Here is a 21,442-nt window from a genome sequence, read left to right on the forward strand (position 1 = left end):
AATTCAACTAAGAAAAGAGCTGAGCTGCCTCTGCATAGCATCAGTGTAACTCAGGAGCTTATTGTGCCTTTTCCTCAGTCAGAAGAAGAATAATGAAAAGCAAATTTTAAGATGTGATATTTAATTTATGTCATGGTATTAAGGAGTAAAAGAAGTATATTGAGAAGCAAACTTTCAAGCGTCATACTGAGCCGTATTACAGCATTAAGGAGGTTTTGATTTTTGTTGAAATGCATGTGTGTGCTGAATATGAATTGTGTGAATGTTAAAAACCTTGAAGGAAGTTTCTGTGTCTGAGAACCTAATTAATTTAGGCTTACTTTGCTTATAAGAGGTCTCTTCTTGTGGCTTAATGTCAGTTTATAAAGGGGGGCCATTTTATATGCCAAGTATTCTTTGTATTAAGACCCATTTAATTGGATTAGATAAAAAGAATTGGGAGAAACTGTGATCATTGTAACAAAGAATATAGTGGTGTTTGATTTGGTAACAGATGTGTTGAAAGCAGAATACAAATACCATTTAATATGTTTTCAAGACCGTTAATTTGGAAGCTTGATCTTTTGTGCTGAAAGACAAACTCAGCTAATCTGTGCTGCTAGTACTTATAATAGAAATGTCTTATGACTGGTTCATTTTGGCATCAAGTCCTTCATGGAGAGTGATAGGAGTTGTTGGGTTTTCACATTAAAAACTGGTAGTGTTTTGCATTATGTAACTTGCATCTGGGTAAAATCTGAGGTTATCTAAATACTGATGAATATCTCTCTACTTGACTCTGGCAGAAATGCATTATCCAGCTTCTTCTGTATAGATTAATGTAGAGATAATGGCTTTGCTCAAGATTGCACTATAACTCTCTGAACTTGTCTACAGTATTTGATAGATAATGCTTCTGATGCTAAGCAACTATCCAACAGGGTTCTCCTCACCTAAGTTCAAGGACTAAGTTTGAATTAGAAACCTGAGCTTGATAAGGGACATTTGGTCCAAGTATCAGCATAGGTGGCAGTTTCCATACCAAAAGGACCTTTAAGATCACGTAGTTCCAACCTCCTGGCAGGGACACCTGTTTCTAGATCATGTTGCCCAAAAGCCCATCCAGCCTGGCCTTGAACATCTCAGGTGTGGGAGCACCCACAACCTCTCTGGACAATTGTTCAACTGCATTCTTGAACTGTAATGTTGAACTCTATTGTTGCCTTTCTGGGCAATTGTTGAATTGTACTGTTGAACTGTCCATTGTCTTCATGACAAGGTTATGTTTCACCATCCTCTTGGACAGCAGCATCAGCTGAGTGAAGTATTCTGAGCAGACTCCTGTGACATTGATTTGTAGGTGGGATTTAAGTTTTGTGATTACTCCCTTGTTTTATCATTTCAGGGTGGATGATGATGAAACATACTGCAGAGCGGTGACAGAGTATGCTAGAGCATGCTCCCATGCTGGGTCCCCTGTGCGAGACTGGAGGGATGATTTTCCTGCTTGTAGTAAGACTCTTTAGCAAAGCATAGTGTATGACCTTTGAAATACCACCAGATGTCCTTTTCAAGTAATTCCATCTTAACAACGTTTGTTGCGATAGGACTCAAACCTTATACTGAAGTAGATCAGCCAGCTTCAGTATTAATGGAGAACAAAGAAGTCAATTACTTGCTTGAAGATTATTTTAATTCCATTGTGATCTCATGTAGATACATACAAAATTCATGTTTGTGCAGATTGCTTGGAACTTCATGTAAGTTGATCATACTTCACAGGGAAGAAAAAACATCTGTGGAGGTCTGATATCATCACTGTTTCCAGCTGACCTTTCAGCCTCTACCAGCTTTATAACAGAATGAACAAAGGGAATGTAACTCCTTCTCGTCATCACTGTTGCCTATCAATTGTAGTTCACGGAACTTTGAACTAGTTGAGATATGAGCACGCATGTTTCCCCTGTTACAGGAACTATGAACTTGTAGTGGAGAGGTGATAGAAGAATTTGATAAACAGACTTAAATACTGATGAGAGATTCACTGCAGTTCATCAGTTGCAGCCTCTCCAACAATCCGTTGTACCTAAACTGGATAATCACCTACATCTGAAGTGTTGGACAACTATTTATTTAATGAGATAAGACTTCTCCAGTATGGAAAGAGAAATTGTACTAATGCACAATGTGATGTGCTCTTTTTCTAGCTGAGAAGTGTGAAGACAGCTTTGTACACCGTGATTGTATCAGTTGTTGTCCACCAACTTGCACCTTTGAAAAAGATTGTCTTGGTAGCAACCTATACTGCTTAGATGGATGTTACTGTCCAGATGGTGAGTACTGTTGATTTTATGTGAAAAATATTTGTAAAGTTAATATCCAGCATTGTAATAAAGTTGTCTAAATAAACTATACTTAAAATTAAAAGCCAGAAAATATGAATAATTTAGTTGTTTCTGTTTTTGCTATTCTAACTGTGATTCTGTCTTTTATTGTGTTCTGAATATTTACAGAGAATATTATGGCATAGAATAAAATATCAGTTAAAATCTAGAGCCATCACTAATGCTGTCTGCAATGAGGCATAGCATAGGTTTAATCAACTTTATTAGAATTATTCCTGAAGCAAATGAGGTTTTGTTTGAACAGGATGTATCATATACTCTATTCAAGAAAACTCCCTGCGATCTGTACTAAATGAAAATTAGGGACTGGTCAATGAACAGTCTGATTATGGAAGGGCTAGTATTATATGATATCAAAACCTTTTAGGTTTTGGGTCTGTAGATTTTTTACATACTTTAGGCAAACATTTTTCAGAAAGCAAACTTTCAGAATGAAATCTGCTCTGAGAAGGCTTAAGCATTTAATGTTCTGAGCATTCTGCAATCACTAGGTGACTCTTTATACTAGTCCCCAGTTGCCTTCTGACAGATTTGAATGTTTGAGTAAGATGGGGCAACAACAAGAGCACTGAGTCTATTTACTTTTTTTTTTTTTTTTTTTTTTTTTTTTTAATCTCATGTGTTAACTTCCTCCCCAATAGGTCTCATTATGGAAAATGGAACTTGTATCTCCGTGTCAAATTGTCCTTGTATTTATCATGGAACTGCCTTCCCTGTAGGCACAAAAATTGAGCAAGAATGTAGTAATTGGTATGTGAAAGCCTCATGTATGTGCTTCCTCTATCTATGACTGCTCCCTGTAGTTAGTTCAACATCACAGTCGTGCTCAAATTTCAAAGAATAGTTAGTACTTATACTTTATGGTCTGGGCTTTGTGTATCATCAAAAAATAGTTCTACAGAAACAGTGGATTCAATATCTATTAATTAGTGCATAGCTTCTATTTTGATAAATATTGGAACACTGAATTTCTGTATTTTGTGATTTTTCTTTTTAGTGTTTGTACTGGTGGCATTTGGAACTGTACTGATCATGATTGCCCAGGTATCTGTATTTCATGATTTCTTTCCTCTCCTCAGTGAACACAAGGGATAAACTTTTCCAAATACAACAGACTCAAATATAATCTAAGGGTTTGGGGTGCTATTTTAAGAAGAAAGATTTAGCACACAAATGTCCAGTAGCAGTGGGATGGCTGAGGCAAAACTGTTAATTGCCTGATTGTACTTGCCTTACTTTTTCCTATTTGTTTCCCTAACTCAGTGTGTTACATCCACACATTTTTTTCTACCTCCTTATACTCTGTGTGCTTTGGGACATGTATCTAATTCCACAGACAGCTGCTACACTGTCTGTGCAGTGAGCCATGGACTTCTAGATGCAGCTGTAATGCAGACAATAAAAAGAGTATCATTCTGTTGCTCAGAGTGCTCCAATTTCACCCTTGTAACAATAGTTCGTGTCCGGATCTTTCTTTTTAAGGATTACACATCTCTTTAATGACTTACTGAGACAAACATAAATCATCAGCTAATGAAACTTCTTTGACAGTTCAGTACCTTAAACAAAATTGTACTATGAAACTTGTGAAAGAGAATTTTTTTTTTTTTTTTTTCCCCACAAATTAAAGAACCTCCTATGAATGAGATAGCAAACAAAGCTCGGGAGGTACTAAAAAAATCTTAGGAAGGTGGATCTGTAGTCTAATTCTGTCATTGAGTATCAGCTCATATGCATGTTGTGTGTGACTAGCCTCGTCCTAAGGAATGAATGCCTGTTAGCAGTAGGAGTGGGTTAGGTGTGCTCCCACAGATTGCCTCCTGCTGCAGTTGCAGCAAAGAGGAATCTAGCTTATGTGCTTTGGTGTGACCTCACAAGCTGAATCAAAGTGCAGTAAGTGGGGATCTGCTGGAGGCTTACTTCAACAGTGGTCTCCTGATCTGAACTGAAACAAGAATGTAGGGGCACCCTGAGGACAGACAACAGATATCTACTCACCTGGAATTTAGGACAACCCACATGTTCAAACACAGCATTTTCATGCCTGCAGCAATAAGCAGTACTGTAGTACCAGTGAGGGAGGAGAAAGAAGCTGGCTTTCTCTTTCATACTTAGCCATGCCAAAAAATGATGAGGAAGAAGATTACAGGAAACGTCAGAGCTGTAACACAGAGAAAGCTTTTGCATGTATTCTAGGGAACCAGTGACTCACATTCAGCCTAGGTAATACCAAAGCTACACATGGGTGTGTGCAAAATGAGATGGAATACAATGGAAAGATGTGTATATAACATATTTAAATTTCAAATGCTGTAACAGTTAAAAAAAATTAATGCTCTAATGGGATAATTATTATTATTTTTTTATTGTATTATATTTCTCACAGAACAACAATACATTATTATTTAAGTGAACTTTTGTATTTAACTTTTTTCTCTCAAGCTGAGTGCTCCGTCACAGGTAACTCCCATTTCACAACATTTGATGGACGTCATTTTACCTTTCTTGGGATTTGCCAGTACATTTTAGTAAAAGGCACTGGAAAGAACAAATTCACAATCACTTTACAGAAAGCACCTTGTGGACATGTAAGTCATGCTTTCATTGAACATCCATAACGAAAGTGTATATGTATTTCAGATATTTTTGCATAGATGCTACTATAGATTATCAGGTTATGTGAAAAGAAGAATATTGTGAGTTGAAACCTTTTCACAGCTTTTTTTAATGTGGTTGTATTGCTACATGTTTTATTGTCCTTTATAAAACCTATTGCAGCTTTAGAAGGAGTAAGTCTGAAGAGTTATTCATCTCTGCGTATTAAGTGAGTATATATATGAACAGTCATAGTCAAAGAATTATAGAATCATTAAGGTTGAAAACTGCCAATCCATCATCACTCTGTACACTAATCATGTCCCTAAGTGCCACGTCTACTTGTTTCTTGAACACCTCTAGTGACAGTGAGTTCACCATGTCCCTGGGCAGCCTGTTCCAGTGTTTGACTACTCTTTCTGAGAAGAAACTTTTCTTAATATCCAACCTGAACCTTCTCTGGTGCAACTTTAGTCCATTACCTTTTCTTCTGTCATTAGTAACCTGGGAGAAGAAACCAACTTCCAGCCTCCTTCCAGGTGGTTGTAGAGAGCACTACAGTCTCCCCTGAGTTTCCTCTTCTCCAGACAAAATAATCCCAGTTCCCTCAGCCACTCCTCATAAGAACTTGTGCTCCAGACCCTTCACCAACTTCATTACCCATCTTGGACCTCAATGTCATTCTTGCAGTGAGGGGCTCAAAATTGAACATAGTATTTGAGGTGCAGCTTCACCAGTGCTATATACATGGGACAATCCATAGATTTCCCTAGTCCTGCTGGCTACACTATTTCTGATACAGTCAGCAGTACCATCAGCCTATTTGGACACCTGGGCACACTGCTGGCTCTTGTTCAGCCAGCTGTTGACCATGACACCCAGATCTTTTTCCATTGCACAGATTTCCAGCCACTCTGCCCCAGCCCTGTAGCATTCCATGGGCTTACTGTGATCAAAGTGTGGGACAAAGTGCTTGGTCTTGTTGGACCTCATACAATTGGCCTCAGTCCATCAATCCAGTCCATCCAGATTCCTCTGTAGGGCCTTCCTACCTCAAGTAGATCAACACTTCCTCCCAGTTTGCTGTCATCTGCAAATTTACTGAGAGGGTGAAGGAATTCCTTCATCCAGATTATTAATAAAAATGTGGTACTGTGTGCAGATGTCTCAAGCTTTAGAAAAGCTTTTGCTGGCAGCACTGGACAAACTTAATACACAATTAAGAGATTTTTTCATAGTTTTAGATGTGTATTTGTTATCTTTCAGCATATTTAATTTGTTGGAACAATGCCTTTTAGAAAATTTTTAAGGAGACTAACCATGTGTATTTGTTTGAAAGTGTTTTGGCAAGTATTCAATAACAGGTGTTATGAATAGAGGTGTTTATGAGAAGTGCTTCCATGCAGGACTTCCATGCAGGAACTAGGCTGTCAGACAGGTCTCAGACTGTGCCTCACAATAGCCCACATGTTGGTACCTCTGTACCTCTGCTTTTCTTTATGTCTCTTCTTCCTCATGTTATGAGATTCCTTTTTTTGTTTTTGTTTTTGTTTTTTGCATTTCAGGTGGTCTCAAGAATGATAGAGTTGGTTATGTAGTCACTGAGAGACAAGAGATGCTGCTGAAAGTGATCTGTAGTTACAGCACTTTGAAAAGTTTCCATGTAAAAACACAGAGACCCAGAAGAATCTGAGATGCTTGACATCAGTTGGTTATGTTTCTGCTCTGGTCCTATATCTAGGTTAATAGATTTTGCCTGGACAGCACTTCAAAATGAAGGATGTTCGTTTTCATGTGGCCTTTTTTTGATAGTCACACATTTACAAATAATTTTAGTGTATTTCTGGAGAAATTATATTCTTTTGTCTGCAGTCAGAGATGATGAACTACATTTCAAGTTTCCTTCTACTTCATTGCTGCATTTGGGCTCTACTTTGGGAGCCCAGTATCGATACTTGGAGATTTCTATCTGCTTAATGCTAGACTGCCATAATAGCTAAAATGAATCCACCTTGCTCTTTTGTTCACAAGCAGTATTTTTCTTTTTTGCATTTAATTTTGGATATTCAGTTTAATGTTATAGTGGCTTACACTTGATTTACCTGATGACAGTATTTCCTTTCTATACAACAGTTTGCTTTTGCTTTTGATGCTACTACTGTCTTTGTGATCTTTCTGATGGTGAAATTTGTTTCTGCTTAGAACTTTGACCATGCCTGCATTGAGTCTATAACACTAGTTCTTGAAGATGATGTGAGCAAACAAGTAACTCTCACAAGATACGGTCAAGTCCAAACTGGTCTTAACCAAGGTTTTAACGTTAATGGTAAGAAATTACATGGAGTAGAGTCTTAGTAGGGTTTGCATTTCTTTGTTTATATGCTCCAAAGCGTTTTAATTATATCTGTCTTATGAAATTATTATTTCAGTTGGTGAAATATTGTCCCTTGTTACATGCTTCTTTCTTTGCATTTCTTATCTTGCTAAGTACCTAGGAATTCCACCCATCTGTTTTTCCTCTGTTTAGGGGATAGGAAGGAAAAAAAAACAGAGGTGAAAAGGTTGAAAGTCATCTTGATGTTGATGTTCAGATCACACTTAACTGATGCTTTTTGTAATAAATTACATGGAATAGAATCCATGCACTCAAAGGGTCTGTGTCACTTTCAGTGTCGACTTGTGATTTCAGGAAGGTTACTTCACAATTTTTGTAAGGCTAGTAAGAAATATACCTTGAAAAGAAGCTACTAAATCAAGCACTGAAGGTGGAGATGATAAAGCAATATTTCATCTCTCTAGTGATTATTCAAAGTAATAGATTCTCACTGGATTTTTAGTCTTTTCTCAAATAGTAAAGTACTATTTCACTGTTCCTTTCTGAGCCCCTGGCAATCTGGACTTAGGTAACCCTGAGTTTATGACTGCAGCTAGTTTTTTTCTTCACTGGATCTTTCTAGACATAGTTTTGCTTTTGGCATTTGCAGCTTCCTAAAGCAGAGTTTCACAGCTCAGTTTTAATTATATTGAAAGGTCTGCTTCATACTTTTGCTGGTTATTTCATTTTATATCTTTGGAATCAGTTCCTACTGATCTTGTCTCTTCAGAGTTTACAACTAACATCATCTATGACAAATATTTTGGTGTAGTGTTCTTGATAATAGATTTATCTATTAAGCCTTATCAGCTTATAATGTTTTGAAGCTTACATGAGCATTTTATCTTCACTGTTTGTGTGTCTGTGTGTGTGTAGAGTCTGAGAGTGCAGACAGACCTGATTAAAGTCTGCAGCTGCAAGTAGATCAACAGTGTGTAGCAAATGAATGCTGTGACAGTGAAGTTTCCATTTCCTTTCATCATGTATTTGCTGGGAAGGAAAGCTGGGAATTAGTTAGGGCCTTGGTTCACATACAGTCCAGGAAAGGAGATATACTGATGTCATATCAATAGTAGTAAGAGAGAACCTTCTATCTGAAGACAGCAATGAACTTTACAGACATCTGTTAATTAATCTTTTAACATCACTGGGTGCTAAGGAACAAGTCATATCTTATTGTGTCTTCTCATTGCTAGAGGCATGCTGTTGAGTGTATTATATTTCTGTAAAGAGGAAAGAAAGAAAAAATATAAGTAGTCTCCAGATAACTCACTGGTACAGAATGGTGAGACTTTTTTTTTCTGTTGATAGTAGTTGCAGTACCTGATCTGTGTTGGTAATGAAAAAGATTTGTAGTCTTATAATTTTAGATGGAAAATGTGTGAGTTTTTTTGGCAACAGGTGAGGTTGTGCACAATTCATCATTTTATTTTTGAGTTTTCAAAATTTGTTTTAATTAAGGGATAAGCTTATAAAATCTGGAAGTTTCAATGACTGCTTTTCTTTTTATTTTGCTATTTGCAGGAGCTATTGAAATTCAGAATGTATCTTCTCTGTTTGTTCAACTGAAAACTACTTTTGGTTTGAAGATACTCTTCGCAAAAGATGGAGAGAGAATCTATGTTCAAGTTGACATCAGCTGGAAGAGAAGAACGTTGGGACTATGTGGAACTTACAATGGGAATTTAAGAGATGATTTTCTGTAAGCTGCATACAGTATATTTAAATTGTGTTTAATGACAAGTGAAAAGTCTTGTTGAACCTGATATTTTCATTTCATCAGTTTGTTCATTATTAAACTGATCAATATAGAATCTCTTAGCTAAAACTTTAGACAATTAAATATGGAACTCATAAATTCTGATGTCATTCTAAAACATCTAGGTCATTCCCAAAAAATAATGTATTGACTACGGGATCACAATCTTCTTTGAATGCAGTATTTTTCCTCCCTACTGCTCCATCATCATCAGAGCAAATAAATGAGCACTGAAAAATATATGGATGAGAATGCTAGTAAAATCCTTACCTAACTGAGTTAGTGGAAAAACATAATTCTTAACCATAGGAATAGTTTAATTAGAAGGGTATACTTCCCTTGATCTTTGGCTTCATTTCCTCCAAAGTTCTTCAAGCTATTATATCATGAAACTGTTCTAGCAATAATAAATATTTTTTAAGTATTTAGTGAAAAAACACATCAAAATGCAAACAGATCCCTTCTAGAATACTGAAATAAGCTAGCACATCAAATTTTTACAATCCACTGAGCAAAGGCCAAATTGTTCTCTCATTAATGCCTCCTCAAATTGATTTCATTAATTGCAGTAAGTGTAAGGGATCGCAGACTTTGAGTGTAAAGACTATTTTTGCATGAATAAAGTATTGAGGAAAAAGCTTCACATGCCCTCTGTACTTCTGTACCTCACAGACAGAATTATTGTGATGTGTTGAATTTTCAATTTATTTATGCATCTAAGGCTTTTTGATTTACCTGTGTCCTCACGTGTGTAGTCCATAAGGTCAGCAGGATTTTTGCAGTGTTGATATTTTCCTTTTCAGTTCTCCAGCAGGGATGATAGAAGGGACCCCGCAACTTCATGCCAATGCATGGAAGGTTTCTTCAGCTTGTTCTGTGCCTATCAATGTTCCTGTAGTTGATCCCTGCAACGTTAATCAGCAAAATAGTATGTTTTCATATGGAATTATTTGCATCATTTTGTTATGGGATTTTTTCTTCTCTGTGAATGAGTTTCACTATTACTAGTCATTAATTAATATATGCTTGTATTTTAACTTTAGACTTCTATGCACACTCTTCATTTTCTTCTTATATCTTAGTAAAGACAATTTTGTTCCCACTCATTTGGTGTGGAAACTAAAATAATTTAGGTGAACATTTAGTGCTTTGCGTGCTGGCCACAAGTCTTACATTTTGCTGTTGAGAATATGTAAAGAATGTTAAGCGGAACGCTCTATGTCTTGCAAATTCTTCCAGCTAAGAGGACTGAATAATGTTTTTGCTACATATATCCCGACTGATAAAGAAATTACATGGGATAAAGTCTCTCCTAGCCAGTGTTCAGATCAAAAGTCCTGTCTCTGTCTTCTCCATGATTATCTAAACTTTATTTTAATGCTTCTTTATCCTCCATCTATACTCTCACATGCAAACCAAGGCAAACAATAAGATCTGCAGATTTGTTCAAATTCTTGACTAAAGATTTATTTTTGGCTTGTTGACATGCCTGAATTTTGCATTCAACTTTCACTGTCTCCCTTTCTCTGTGTTGCTATTCTTTTCAATTAATGAAGACAATGAGCAGAGATTGGTTGCCAATTCTGGCAGAATTTTTAGTCTTTCAGAAATAAGGATATGGGATTTGGCCATGCTTAGAGCCTGTGGGAGTGAGCCCAGAATAACCGTAAACCTTTAAGAATCTGGCCTATTATAAGGCTTTTTGTGTCTTCGGTATTGGCTATCTTCTAAAGCAGTACATCTCAGCCAAGTCAGCTCTCTCCAAGATACTTCATGACTTTCCCTCAGATTTGTGTTTCCTCAGTGATGATGGAGTTTGACATATATATGTAAGCTGCCCAGAGCAGGAGGATAAGCTAGATGGCCTTCAGGGGTCTCTTCTACCCTTTATTTTCCTGTGATTCTTGAAAAAACATTCCTTGGCTATGTGGTGCTGTTGCGTGGTGCCACCTGCACTGAGCCAGCACGATCAAGATTTTAGGCCTGATGTGATCTGAACCTGATGAAACTGGAAAATAAATCTTTGTTTTTTTGCTTATTTTGTCAGGCTATTTTTCCATCAAGTCATGTTCACTCCTTGAATCTTGTTTACTGATAGACTCCTGAAACCCTTGAGTCAGCATGTATATGTGGAAATGAAGAGAGATGGGGAGGGCTAGAGACACTTTTTAGCAGCAAAATTGGCTTAAATATGATTCACACTATAGCATCACTGAGATATTCCACCAGTGTGGTGGGAGTATGCTTCAGTGGTAGAAGGAAGGTCTGCTGGTACTAGAAGGTCTGTGGCCAGCTTGCAGGCTCCTGAGCTCCAGTTTGTAATGGTTAATGAGCTGGCATACCAACAATAGTATGGTCATTACCAATTTCAAAGCTAAATGAAACATTGAGTTGGAAGAAACCATATTCCAAGCTTTGAAAGACTTTTCCAACTGTTTAGAAATAAATTAATTTTCCATTTATCTTTCCCATGTTTCCATAGGAAGGCAAAACTGTTGTTTTTTTGTTTGTTTTTATTATTTTTATTTTAAATGGAGTTTGTTTTTGAGGGTTGCTTACAATAACAGTTTTAAATTATATAAATTTCAAGAAATGCATTGTATAGAAATTATTATTGCACAACTAGTCGATTATATTTGTATTTATGTCTGTAATTTCTATTAACATGGATCTGTCTAAAACAATGTCACCTTCTCTTAGTTGGATATGCATCCTACTGTGATATCATCAATGAAGAAGTCTTTGCTCCATGTCATGCCTACATCAGTCCAGGATTATACTACCAACTATGTCGCTTTGATGCCTGCAAATGTGGCAGCAGATGTATGTGTAACTCTCTTGCACACTATGCTTACGTCTGTGGCAAGCATGGTATTTCTGTGGACTTCAGATCTCATATTTCTCACTGTGGTGAGTAATGCCTCTAGAATGGAGACCATTTTAAAAATGTGTATAATTTTAGAGATGTCATTGGCTTCATAAAATACAGCCATTGATGTCTTTTTTGTTGAAGTTGGAGTTGTGCTAAGGGCGAACGACGCGCTCAGAGGAGAATGCTGGTAGCATTTATGTTAGGCATTTGAGTTGGAGACCCTGAGCTGCCTCACAGAGGTGCCTGTCCCTTTCTGTTGGCTACAGAAGGATCTTAGATTTCTAACCTTAAGGCCTTAAGTCATACGGAAGCCCATTGTATATACAGTGATCAGCATGACTATAGCTTGTGCTAACAGCATCATGGGGCAACAGAATCAAGGCTGTTCCCTAAGGGAAGGTGAGACAAGGTGGAAGGGGCTCTCTGGGGCAGGCAGAGCAGACTGGGCAGGGATATGACAAACAGGATATAGCATATCTGTGACATGGCAGGGATTAAAACAGAGAATTTCTAAATTATGGGAGAATGCCTTAATTTTAACTGGACAATTTTCCTTCTCTTGAAAGTCTGAATTAGGAAATAAATGCACACACACCACTCACACATTTATGCAGAAACAGAAAATAGACGCTGTCTACATCCAGCTAAGGAATTTTTCTAACATAAGGCCATTCTGAACATTTCTAATTTTAGAAATGAGTAGAACAGTAGATTTTTTATCACGTATTTTAATTCATTCCAGAACAGCAAAAGATCATTTTGCATCGCTGCTTTGATCTCCTACGATATATTGTCTTGTTTTTTTATTTTTCATTTTAAGAATATGTTGTTCACTCTTCTCTCTCCCTCTCTCTTTTCTCCAGCTGTGATGTGTCACAGTGGTATGCTTTATCATCAGTGCTCTTCTTTTTGTAAACACTCCTGTGCTTCACTTTCTATGGCAAATATCTGTGGTGATGACTGTGCGGAAGGCTGTAACTGTCCTGATGGGAAATACTTCGAAGAGTCAGTCAACTTTTGTGTGTCAGTGTAAGTCATTTGAAAATAGAATATATGTATAGGCACATCTTTCTCTTCCCAGCAAGGCTGAGAATAGTTTCTCTGCTATTTCCCTCAGTATAGACTGCACTTCAGAGAAGATATGTCACACTGCTGTACAGAAAGGTGATGAATATTTTAAAAACCTGGAAAAAATTTGCACCTAAAAAGCCTGCTTTTAGCACTCAAGAAAAAATGCGAAGGGGTGTACATAGTATTAATCCATAAAGTCATGGATAGTATGGACAAAGTGGCTGGGAGTGTTTTTGCTGTCTCAAAATGCAAAAACCTTCAGTTAAATGGATGGAAATGGTCATTGAAAGGAAATATTCTCTATAATTTTGTACCTACAGTTTATATCTTACTATGGTAGGTAGCTACTGAGTTCAAGAACGGAGTAAAAACTGGAATAAATATTTATATAAATTTCAAGATTATTCAGTTATTGCTGTCAATTGTAACTGCTTCAAATGACTGTAGAGTGTGGGGTAACCAGGTAATCCAGTATTTTTAAATGTTTTTTTGGGAGTTCTGTTACTACTGTTACTACCAAATTGCATTTGGCTCTTATCAGGAACAAGGCTAATGGATTTTGCTATGATAATTCCTCTTTCCAATTACTTTGAAAAGGAACTGAATGTTGCCATACTACGCCCATATCTGGGAAGAAAATCAATCTATAAGATTGTAATGTACACAAAGAGCAAATAAATAATATGGAGATTGAGGAAAAGTCTGTCTTTATTGATGATGATGGCAATATTACCACTGAGTTCAGTACAGCCATATTGTAAATATAAATGCAAATTAAAAGGGAATAGAGTAGTTATATTAGAGGGAACTTTAAAGAGGTTGGCTTAGGTTTTCTCATCATAAAAGAATAAATTGATTGCCCTTAAATCACATTTCATTTTGCTTTTATATCTATATGCATGATTATTATCTTATCAGATCTGCCTGTCGTTGTCATTACAAGGGCAAAGTCCTACAGCCTGGAGAAATCCTCCCCTTGCCAACAGGTTCCTGGTAGGTTTGATTATCCAAGGGTTTTATCTTTTGTGTGTAGTACTCAACATCTCTTTTGTCTAACGTTTCTTGAGTAACATCTTTCTTGAGATCTCAGGAGCCTTGAGATTTTTTTCACATAGAATGAAGATCTGTTATATCAAGATCTTACTCCTATTTCACACTTAGTAATAGGTAGCTTAACATAAATTGTATTGCAAACTCATTTATTTTAAAAAGAGAATACCAGGAAGATTCTGTCAGCCAGGAACTAAAGAGTATCTCAAAATAAATATATCAAGGTTGCAGTGCTGTTCATAGTCTTGGGCGCATTATGATAGCAAAATGAGGGTGGTTTCCAAGGAATAAACAGTGTCATTCTATTTTAGGAAATCTTTCAAACAAAGACTTGCAGAGATCTATGTTTGTGTCCTTTTGTATTATTTATTTATGATGGAATCCTGACCTCAGTGAGAGAAGTGAAGAAACCTCCCTGATTTCCCAGTCAAATGTGTTCATTTTACAAGGAATACTCTTAATCTGCTATTTGGAAACATACCTGGGACCCAAGTATCAACTGGCTCCTGCTGAGTCTTGTACTATATAAAATATAGTAACATGTAATTGTTACAACTGCAGCATTATAGTCATTCAACTGAAGAGATTAGTATATGAGCTTCATTTTCTAACATTCCTATGCTGTTTTTTTTTTTTTTTTAATGAGAAATTAAGTGGATTAAGTCTGTTGTCTAATGTGTCTTTCTGCAATTCTGCATTTTATCAGCAAAATATGAAGCTGTGCATTTTCTGCAACACACAATTTACATGCTGTATCCTTCTGTATTCATCAAGGGAGATAAAGTTTTGTGTTACACAGTCAGCATCCTGGTCCATCTAACCCTAAGTATCCAGAGAAATTCAAATATCCAGCTTCTTTTCTGTTTTCATGAAAAGTAAGCAATTAAGTAGTACCTAAACTCCAAGTCTGGGCACTCGTTACATACAAGCATTTAGGCATACCATCAAAATGCTGGACAGATTTCAGATTTCAATCATTTCAAATTGGGTTAAATTCTATTATGCTTTTTAAGATTTCAGATTTCAATCATTTCAAATTGGGTTAAATTCTATTATGCTTTTTAATGTGGTGACTACATACATTTTCCCCTAGAATAAATATGGGTTTGCTTTTCTTTTAACCAGCCAGTGCTTGAACGGAACAGTGAAATGTATTGAAGCTACTTCAGAAAACACAGGTAACTCATGGTCTTTTCTTGTCTAACAGTTGCGCAGAGGAAGTTTCTGATGCTGAATAATATTTTGTTTTCTGATACTATAATAATTTTGAGGGACAATGTCACAGCAAATCTAAAATAGGAGCTTAGGAGCACAAGTCTTTTTGTGTGTTCAAAATTTGTCACTTGATCTTTTTATATGTGAGGTGCAGGTCAGGATTTCTCTTGGGAATACCTATACTTAGGCTTGATATCCATATTTAGTAAATTTTAGGACCTTGATTTTTAATTAGTAAATTTTTAATGAATTTCTAGGGCATTCAGAAGGAATTTCAGTACACTGTAAACTAAGGCACTTCTAAAGATCCTGTCTACCTGGAGTATGATGACTTAATCTTTATGAATGGTTTGTGTATCCAATCCAGGGTGCATCGATCCAGATGTTTAATATTAAACTTTTTTTTTTTTTTTAACACTGAAACAGGTATTAATTATATATTTCTGTAATACAGATTAAGCTGTAAACTTTTACTTGGAATGCATTCTTATGAATGCTCTACAGTGTACAAAATGTGTATTAAAATAAAAAGACTGTGAACTAAAAGAAGTAGAAAACAGTGGGAAAGATAATCTGATCTCATTTAACCTGCATTTTACATTTGAAGTTCACATATGCCCTGAAGGAAAAATCTACTATGACTGCAGATCTCCTGTGCCTGGATTACCAGCAGCAGGTGTGAATTGTGGGATCTCCTGTGCAAACCTTGCCATGAACTTCTCTTGTGTCCCCTCACCACCCTGTGCCAGCGGCTGTATTTGCCCCCCTGGGTAAGCTTTGTCAGTTAAATACGTATTTCCACAGTGTGACTCTAATTTTGAAACTATTGTTCTATAAATTTTTGAAAATACAAAGTAACATTGAAAAGTTCAGCACACTTTCATCTTTCCAAGAGTCCCTTTCTCCTTATCAGAATGAGGCTCCATGCTATAATGCTTCCTCAGTTTGAGTTCCACAGTTTCTCCATCCTGATACTGTGATTCCTGTATCTCGTGAGGTATCCAGCTTGTTCATATAATCTTATCAACTGTTATTTGGGCTGTCTGGACAGGAGATGACCCCTAGCACTTGCACACTATATGTGAACATAGAAACAAACATGACATAAAACCATGAAGTAAACCATCTGTGTTCCTGCTTACTGTGCAAGTAATTGTCTCACCTAGATTCTTATGGTATTATGGCAGGCTTATGGTATTGATGAGGCAGGGAAAAGGGGAGGGGTATAAGATGGATCCTACTCTCCTCCCCTTCATAATCTCTTTGCTCTTTTGAACTTAGCTGAAGTTTCTGTTCTCTCCACTTACATATTCGGATTTGTCGCTCAGAAACAGTCTACTGAGCTCTGCAGGTGTCAAATCAAAGTAAGATAGTTAAGAACATCTACTATCACTCAAATTTTCCTTTTCCCCCCCATACCTACTGTGTGCACTTTCAGATTTGAAGAGCCAAATATGCTGTGCGAATTGCTGCAATTTGATCTTAAGTAGGGTGGTAACCATTTTTAATCAGTATTTAATTTTATTTCACTGAATGGTAGTTGATGGTCCCCTGACAATACATTGATTGTGCACAGATCACAGTGTAATGAGACAGTTAGAAATCCCCTTCCAGAAACTTGTAATGTTTGCAGATGACTAAGCTCTAGTGATGAACAGATTTCAAGCATAGCTATTTAAGTCTCCCTCTTTGGAAATCTTCAGAAGCTGGCTGGATTTGGTCCCAGGCAACAGACTTTAGGTGTCTGTGCCTGAGAAGAGGGTTTGGATCAGATGATTTCCAGAGACCTCTTGCTACCTCAATCACTTTGTGATTCTGTGATTTTCTAGCTATTCTTCCTACTCCTTTGCTTCTGCCCAACTAGGAGTTAGCTTTAGAGAGCATTAGAGTTATAAAATAATTATATTTTAACACAGAAATACATTAATGTTTACAAGATGTCATAGAAAAACTACTGTTTTTCACTGAGCTGTATTGATGTACTTGTGAACTTACATTTTTATCTTAGTAATTCTTTTATTTTAAAGGATGGCTGAGCATAGAGGGAAGTGTTATATTCCTGACAGTTGTCCATGCACCTGGAAAGATAGGGAATTTCTATCAGGAGAAGTGATAGCTACGCCTTGTTACACCTGGTGAGTGGCATGTATTTTGCATACTTGTCTAATCACACAGTGAAAATGACATAGAAAATGTGTTGAGTATGTTGAAAATAAAAAAATGTTTATGCTTGTTAAAGACAGTTGGAAGAAATATCTTTTATTAAGCTTGAAGTCTTGAAAAAGTAGAAAAACTTTTGTATGAAAGCTTCTTGTCTGAAAAGGAAGCAGCAGATAACTTCAGGTTTTCAGTTTCTTTTTTTTTTTTTTGTAACTTCAGTTAAAAAGTCATCAAGATCAAATGTTTGATTGCACACGTCTTTGGAAATAGAATACCAGGAAAGAGAACCAGGGACAAAAAAGGGAAATTAAATATATAACAATGATAAACTATCTCCTTCTTGGGATCTGGATAGCTTGCAGTGTGAGTTTAACATTCAGTATGTGGGACCATAAGGAAAAGAGATGGACAATAAAAAAAGAGAAAGGAAATAAAAAACCAACATTAGTATCAGAAAATGGGATAGTTCCTGGCATCTTTTCTGAAGAACCCGAATCACGTTAACACAAAAGAGTTTTTCATCCCTTATAATTTACTAGCCAAAATATCTATCTTTATCTATCTTTACTTCAGTAAATATAGAATTATTAAAAAAAAGAAAGTTTGGCCTAACGGTTTTTAAACATCATTGGCAAATTGATTGAGCTTATAGATTTATATATGCACAAATAAAGGCTGTCAGTATTTTTAGGACTCCTACCTTGGAACAAATTTGTGCTGCTCACTGAATGTAGCTGGCAGGGGAAGAAATCCATCCAAGTATGAACATTTACTTCTTAAGCCTGTTCCATTAGTCTAATACCCTGAAATCTTACAGGTAACAACTGGATGTCTTCTGCACTGAATGTATGTAGTTTACATCTCAGAAAAATCATCAATATTTCTTAAGAAAAAATACATTTTTTTTAATGAATGTGTTCCATTCGTAATGGTTGATTGTGAATGGAAGCTGTATCTATATGCTGCTGACAAAACACAACACTTTTCTGCCACTGTCAGTAAGAACTTCAAAGGCAATCCACAGCATAGCTCTGCACTTCAAGGCCTAAAAAAGAAAAAGAAGATACTGATTGCTGCTTTTCTTTACAGTGTTTGTCGGAGAGGGGTATTCAATTGCACTAGTTACCCCTGTCCTGCTGTATGCACTATTTATGGAGATCGACATTATTATACCTTTGATGGCCTGGAGTATGATTACACCAGTGACTGCCAAGCTTACCTGCTAAAGGTAGGAGGACTGTTCATACATAAGTTCAAATTTTCCATGAGAGGACAAATATTTGGAACATCGGGAGATAATATATAGAATCAAGCATTAAAAAAACAGGTGCATCCAAAGGACGATTCTGTCAGTGATATTGTGTTCTTGTTCATTTGAAAATGGACCAATGGTGTGTCATTACGTAACTGCATGGTCTGGAAAAGTATAGAAATCAATGCTTTCTATTCTACCCTAACCATGCTTTCATCATAATTAGGGAAGAATGGCGCTATAGAAGCTGCTCTACAGCTAGGTGTGAGTGATCTGCATCAGATCTGGAGTGTATGTGTATAATCATATCAAACACAATGATTTCATAATTGAACAATGAAATCCTTCATTAAGATTGTCTGGCAGCTGCACGCTAATGTTCCTCAGAGCACACATTTACAGTACTTTGCTAGCCTTTTTTTTGTTTAAAAATACCATTACTGACATTTAGAAATACATTCTATTACTAACAACGCTATTGTTTGTTATCATTGTTGCTATTATTAAGGTTAAGAGTCTGTTCTGATTTATAATAAGGTGTTTAGAAGAATATTCATTTTCTGTCAACCCTAAATGTCTAACTGTAAGAAAAAGAGTGGTTTCTTGAAAAGAACTACTGCAAATAGTTTATTTCATGTACAGTTCTGAAGAGTATTCACAGTTGTGAAGTAAAATAGATTGGCCCCAGATTTTTTTCTATAAGAATACATCACAGAAAACTCCTAGTATGTAGGAGTCTCCTATGTCTCCTCCATGTAGTCTCAGAAAATAGTTCTTACTCTTGAAGACATTTGAACCTTGGTAAAAGCCTTCTTCCTTTAATGCAAAAAATCCATTTATGCAAAAAATTAGAGTTTACTTCACCTGTAAAATCATCTTGCCTATATGGTTTAGCATTAAACGTGGAGGTTGGTGGCCCTGCATGTGGTAGGGGGGTTGGAGATTCATGATCCTTGAGGTCCCTTCCAACCCTGGCCATTCTGTGATTCTATGATTCTGTGATATGATAAGGTAGAAAGTTGGACTGTCAATTATTAATTCTTATGCCATCAAACCTTAGTGTGAATATTTTCCTTTTACAATCAAATGTCACCTACTACTCTGCAGCATATGAAAACACCTATTTGGAAATAAAACCTGTGGATCATTTGGAGTCCAAGAATAAAATTGCCAGTCACATAATTAAGGCATGTAGAAGGAACACTGCAAGTAGTCCTTTCATCAGGTGAACATGGTAAACTAAGTGATGAGACAGCTGCCTGTGTAGATCTATTTTTCAGCTTTCAGAGATTTTTCCCTCATACTTAGCTAGCATGAGAAAGTATGGCTTAATTTTTTCATGATTTTTCAGTTCTCTTTAGTGTATGGAAAACTTGATCTATATTGAAGGAATGTTGATAACAAATCAAGCATTGCATAAGTGTGTCTAGAAGAGACGATATATCTGTGGGCTCATTTTTGAATGTGAAATGTTCGGGAAAGTTTTAGGGGCAAATAGAAAGAATTAGAAGATGGGACTGTGGGCAGATGGCCAGGAGCTTTGAAGGAACTAAAATACAGAATTGATGAACTATGTGATGTGTAATCCTGGAATCAGAGGAATGGAAGATGGGAGTATAACCAAATATTTTAAAAGAGCTTCTTGACTGAATTTGGCAGGAATAGACCAGCACATCTGATTTCCATATGAAGGGAATGGATTGAAGTTATTACAAAGATAATAACGTGATACTGGGGGAGAATTGAGTTCTTTTTGTTAAAAAATGTTACAGGAGTTGAATCTTCTGAGTTATTCGGTAAAGATAATAAGTAAATGGATAAGGATGATCAGGTCAATGTATGCGTATTTTCAGACTTAAAAACTTTTGGAGACAGTTTTTGACAAATATTTTTTAGAATCCAGGCTCTAAATTAAATCTGAGAAGTTAAAGGACAAGAATAAATAATCTTTCTTTTTTTTAAGAACTGAGAGAACTCAGAGACCTCCCATGGGGATCTATGCTGAAAGCTCTGTTCAACATCTTCAGAAACCATTTTGAAAAGGTTTTGTGTAGACTGAGCTGAAAGAGTGCTGATGGTACAGAAGCAGTCTGAACAGCTGAAACAGAAGCAGACCACCAAAAATTTAGGAGTATTTTATAGCAGAAAACTCTACGTGATAGAATGAAAAATGCAGATCAGTGCACATAGCAAAAAATTGTGATTATGCTGTCATGAAGATAGGTACTAAATTACCTATTAATACGTAGGGATTAAATTTTATGTGAGAAAAATACAAAAGGCAGATATATTTGTCATCTTACTAGTGGCAACCTGAGTGATAATCAAAGGTGTTATCCATACTCTGATTTCACATAGGCTTTTATTTGCGTGTATACAGTTACACCACAGTGATAGGACATATGCATGGGCAGTATTAACCACACACTGATGTGGTTAAAATGCACTACGTGTGCAGACATGATAACATGAGCAAGTCCTCTTTCGACAGAGGAGAGGGTTCTCTGACTGTCTTTTCATAATCATCCTAAGCTGTATTTTGGCCATGTGCAGTGTTGTTTCATAAATAGCAGTGTCAGAGTAATATCATGAATCACCCTTGAGCTTCTCTTTATACAGGAGTTATATTAGAGAGCCTTGTCTCCTATGACCTGTTATCCAAACAGACAAGCCAGATGAAAGGTGGGAAAGCATATGAAGTTGCAAAGTT

The 21,442-nt window shown here is 36.4% G+C and overlaps 1 protein-coding gene across 1 annotated transcript in view; it reads left to right on the forward strand.

The window, feature by feature from the left end:
- Window positions 1–21,442, forward strand: part of OTOGL (otogelin like) — a 90,134-nt gene that overhangs the window by 16,779 nt on the left and 51,913 nt on the right. Inside the window, exons 12-26 of the mRNA XM_042889899.1 lie at window positions 1,385–1,491; window positions 2,187–2,312; window positions 3,026–3,134; window positions 3,382–3,428; window positions 4,827–4,972; window positions 7,182–7,305; window positions 8,878–9,055; window positions 9,916–10,040; window positions 11,813–12,022; window positions 12,848–13,013; window positions 13,974–14,048; window positions 15,231–15,283; window positions 15,928–16,090; window positions 17,348–17,455; window positions 18,570–18,708. Of these exons, the coding sequence (XP_042745833.1) occupies window positions 1,385–1,491; window positions 2,187–2,312; window positions 3,026–3,134; window positions 3,382–3,428; window positions 4,827–4,972; window positions 7,182–7,305; window positions 8,878–9,055; window positions 9,916–10,040; window positions 11,813–12,022; window positions 12,848–13,013; window positions 13,974–14,048; window positions 15,231–15,283; window positions 15,928–16,090; window positions 17,348–17,455; window positions 18,570–18,708 (1,876 nt within the window). The remainder of the gene's footprint in view (window positions 1–1,384; window positions 1,492–2,186; window positions 2,313–3,025; window positions 3,135–3,381; window positions 3,429–4,826; window positions 4,973–7,181; window positions 7,306–8,877; window positions 9,056–9,915; window positions 10,041–11,812; window positions 12,023–12,847; window positions 13,014–13,973; window positions 14,049–15,230; window positions 15,284–15,927; window positions 16,091–17,347; window positions 17,456–18,569; window positions 18,709–21,442) is intronic.

This window comes from Lagopus leucura, unplaced genomic scaffold, assembly GCF_019238085.1.
Source record: "Lagopus leucura isolate 7727_CA_CO unplaced genomic scaffold, USGS_WTPT01 Super-Scaffold_100159, whole genome shotgun sequence".
In the NCBI taxonomy this organism is placed as follows: Eukaryota; Metazoa; Chordata; class Aves; order Galliformes; family Phasianidae; genus Lagopus; species Lagopus leucura.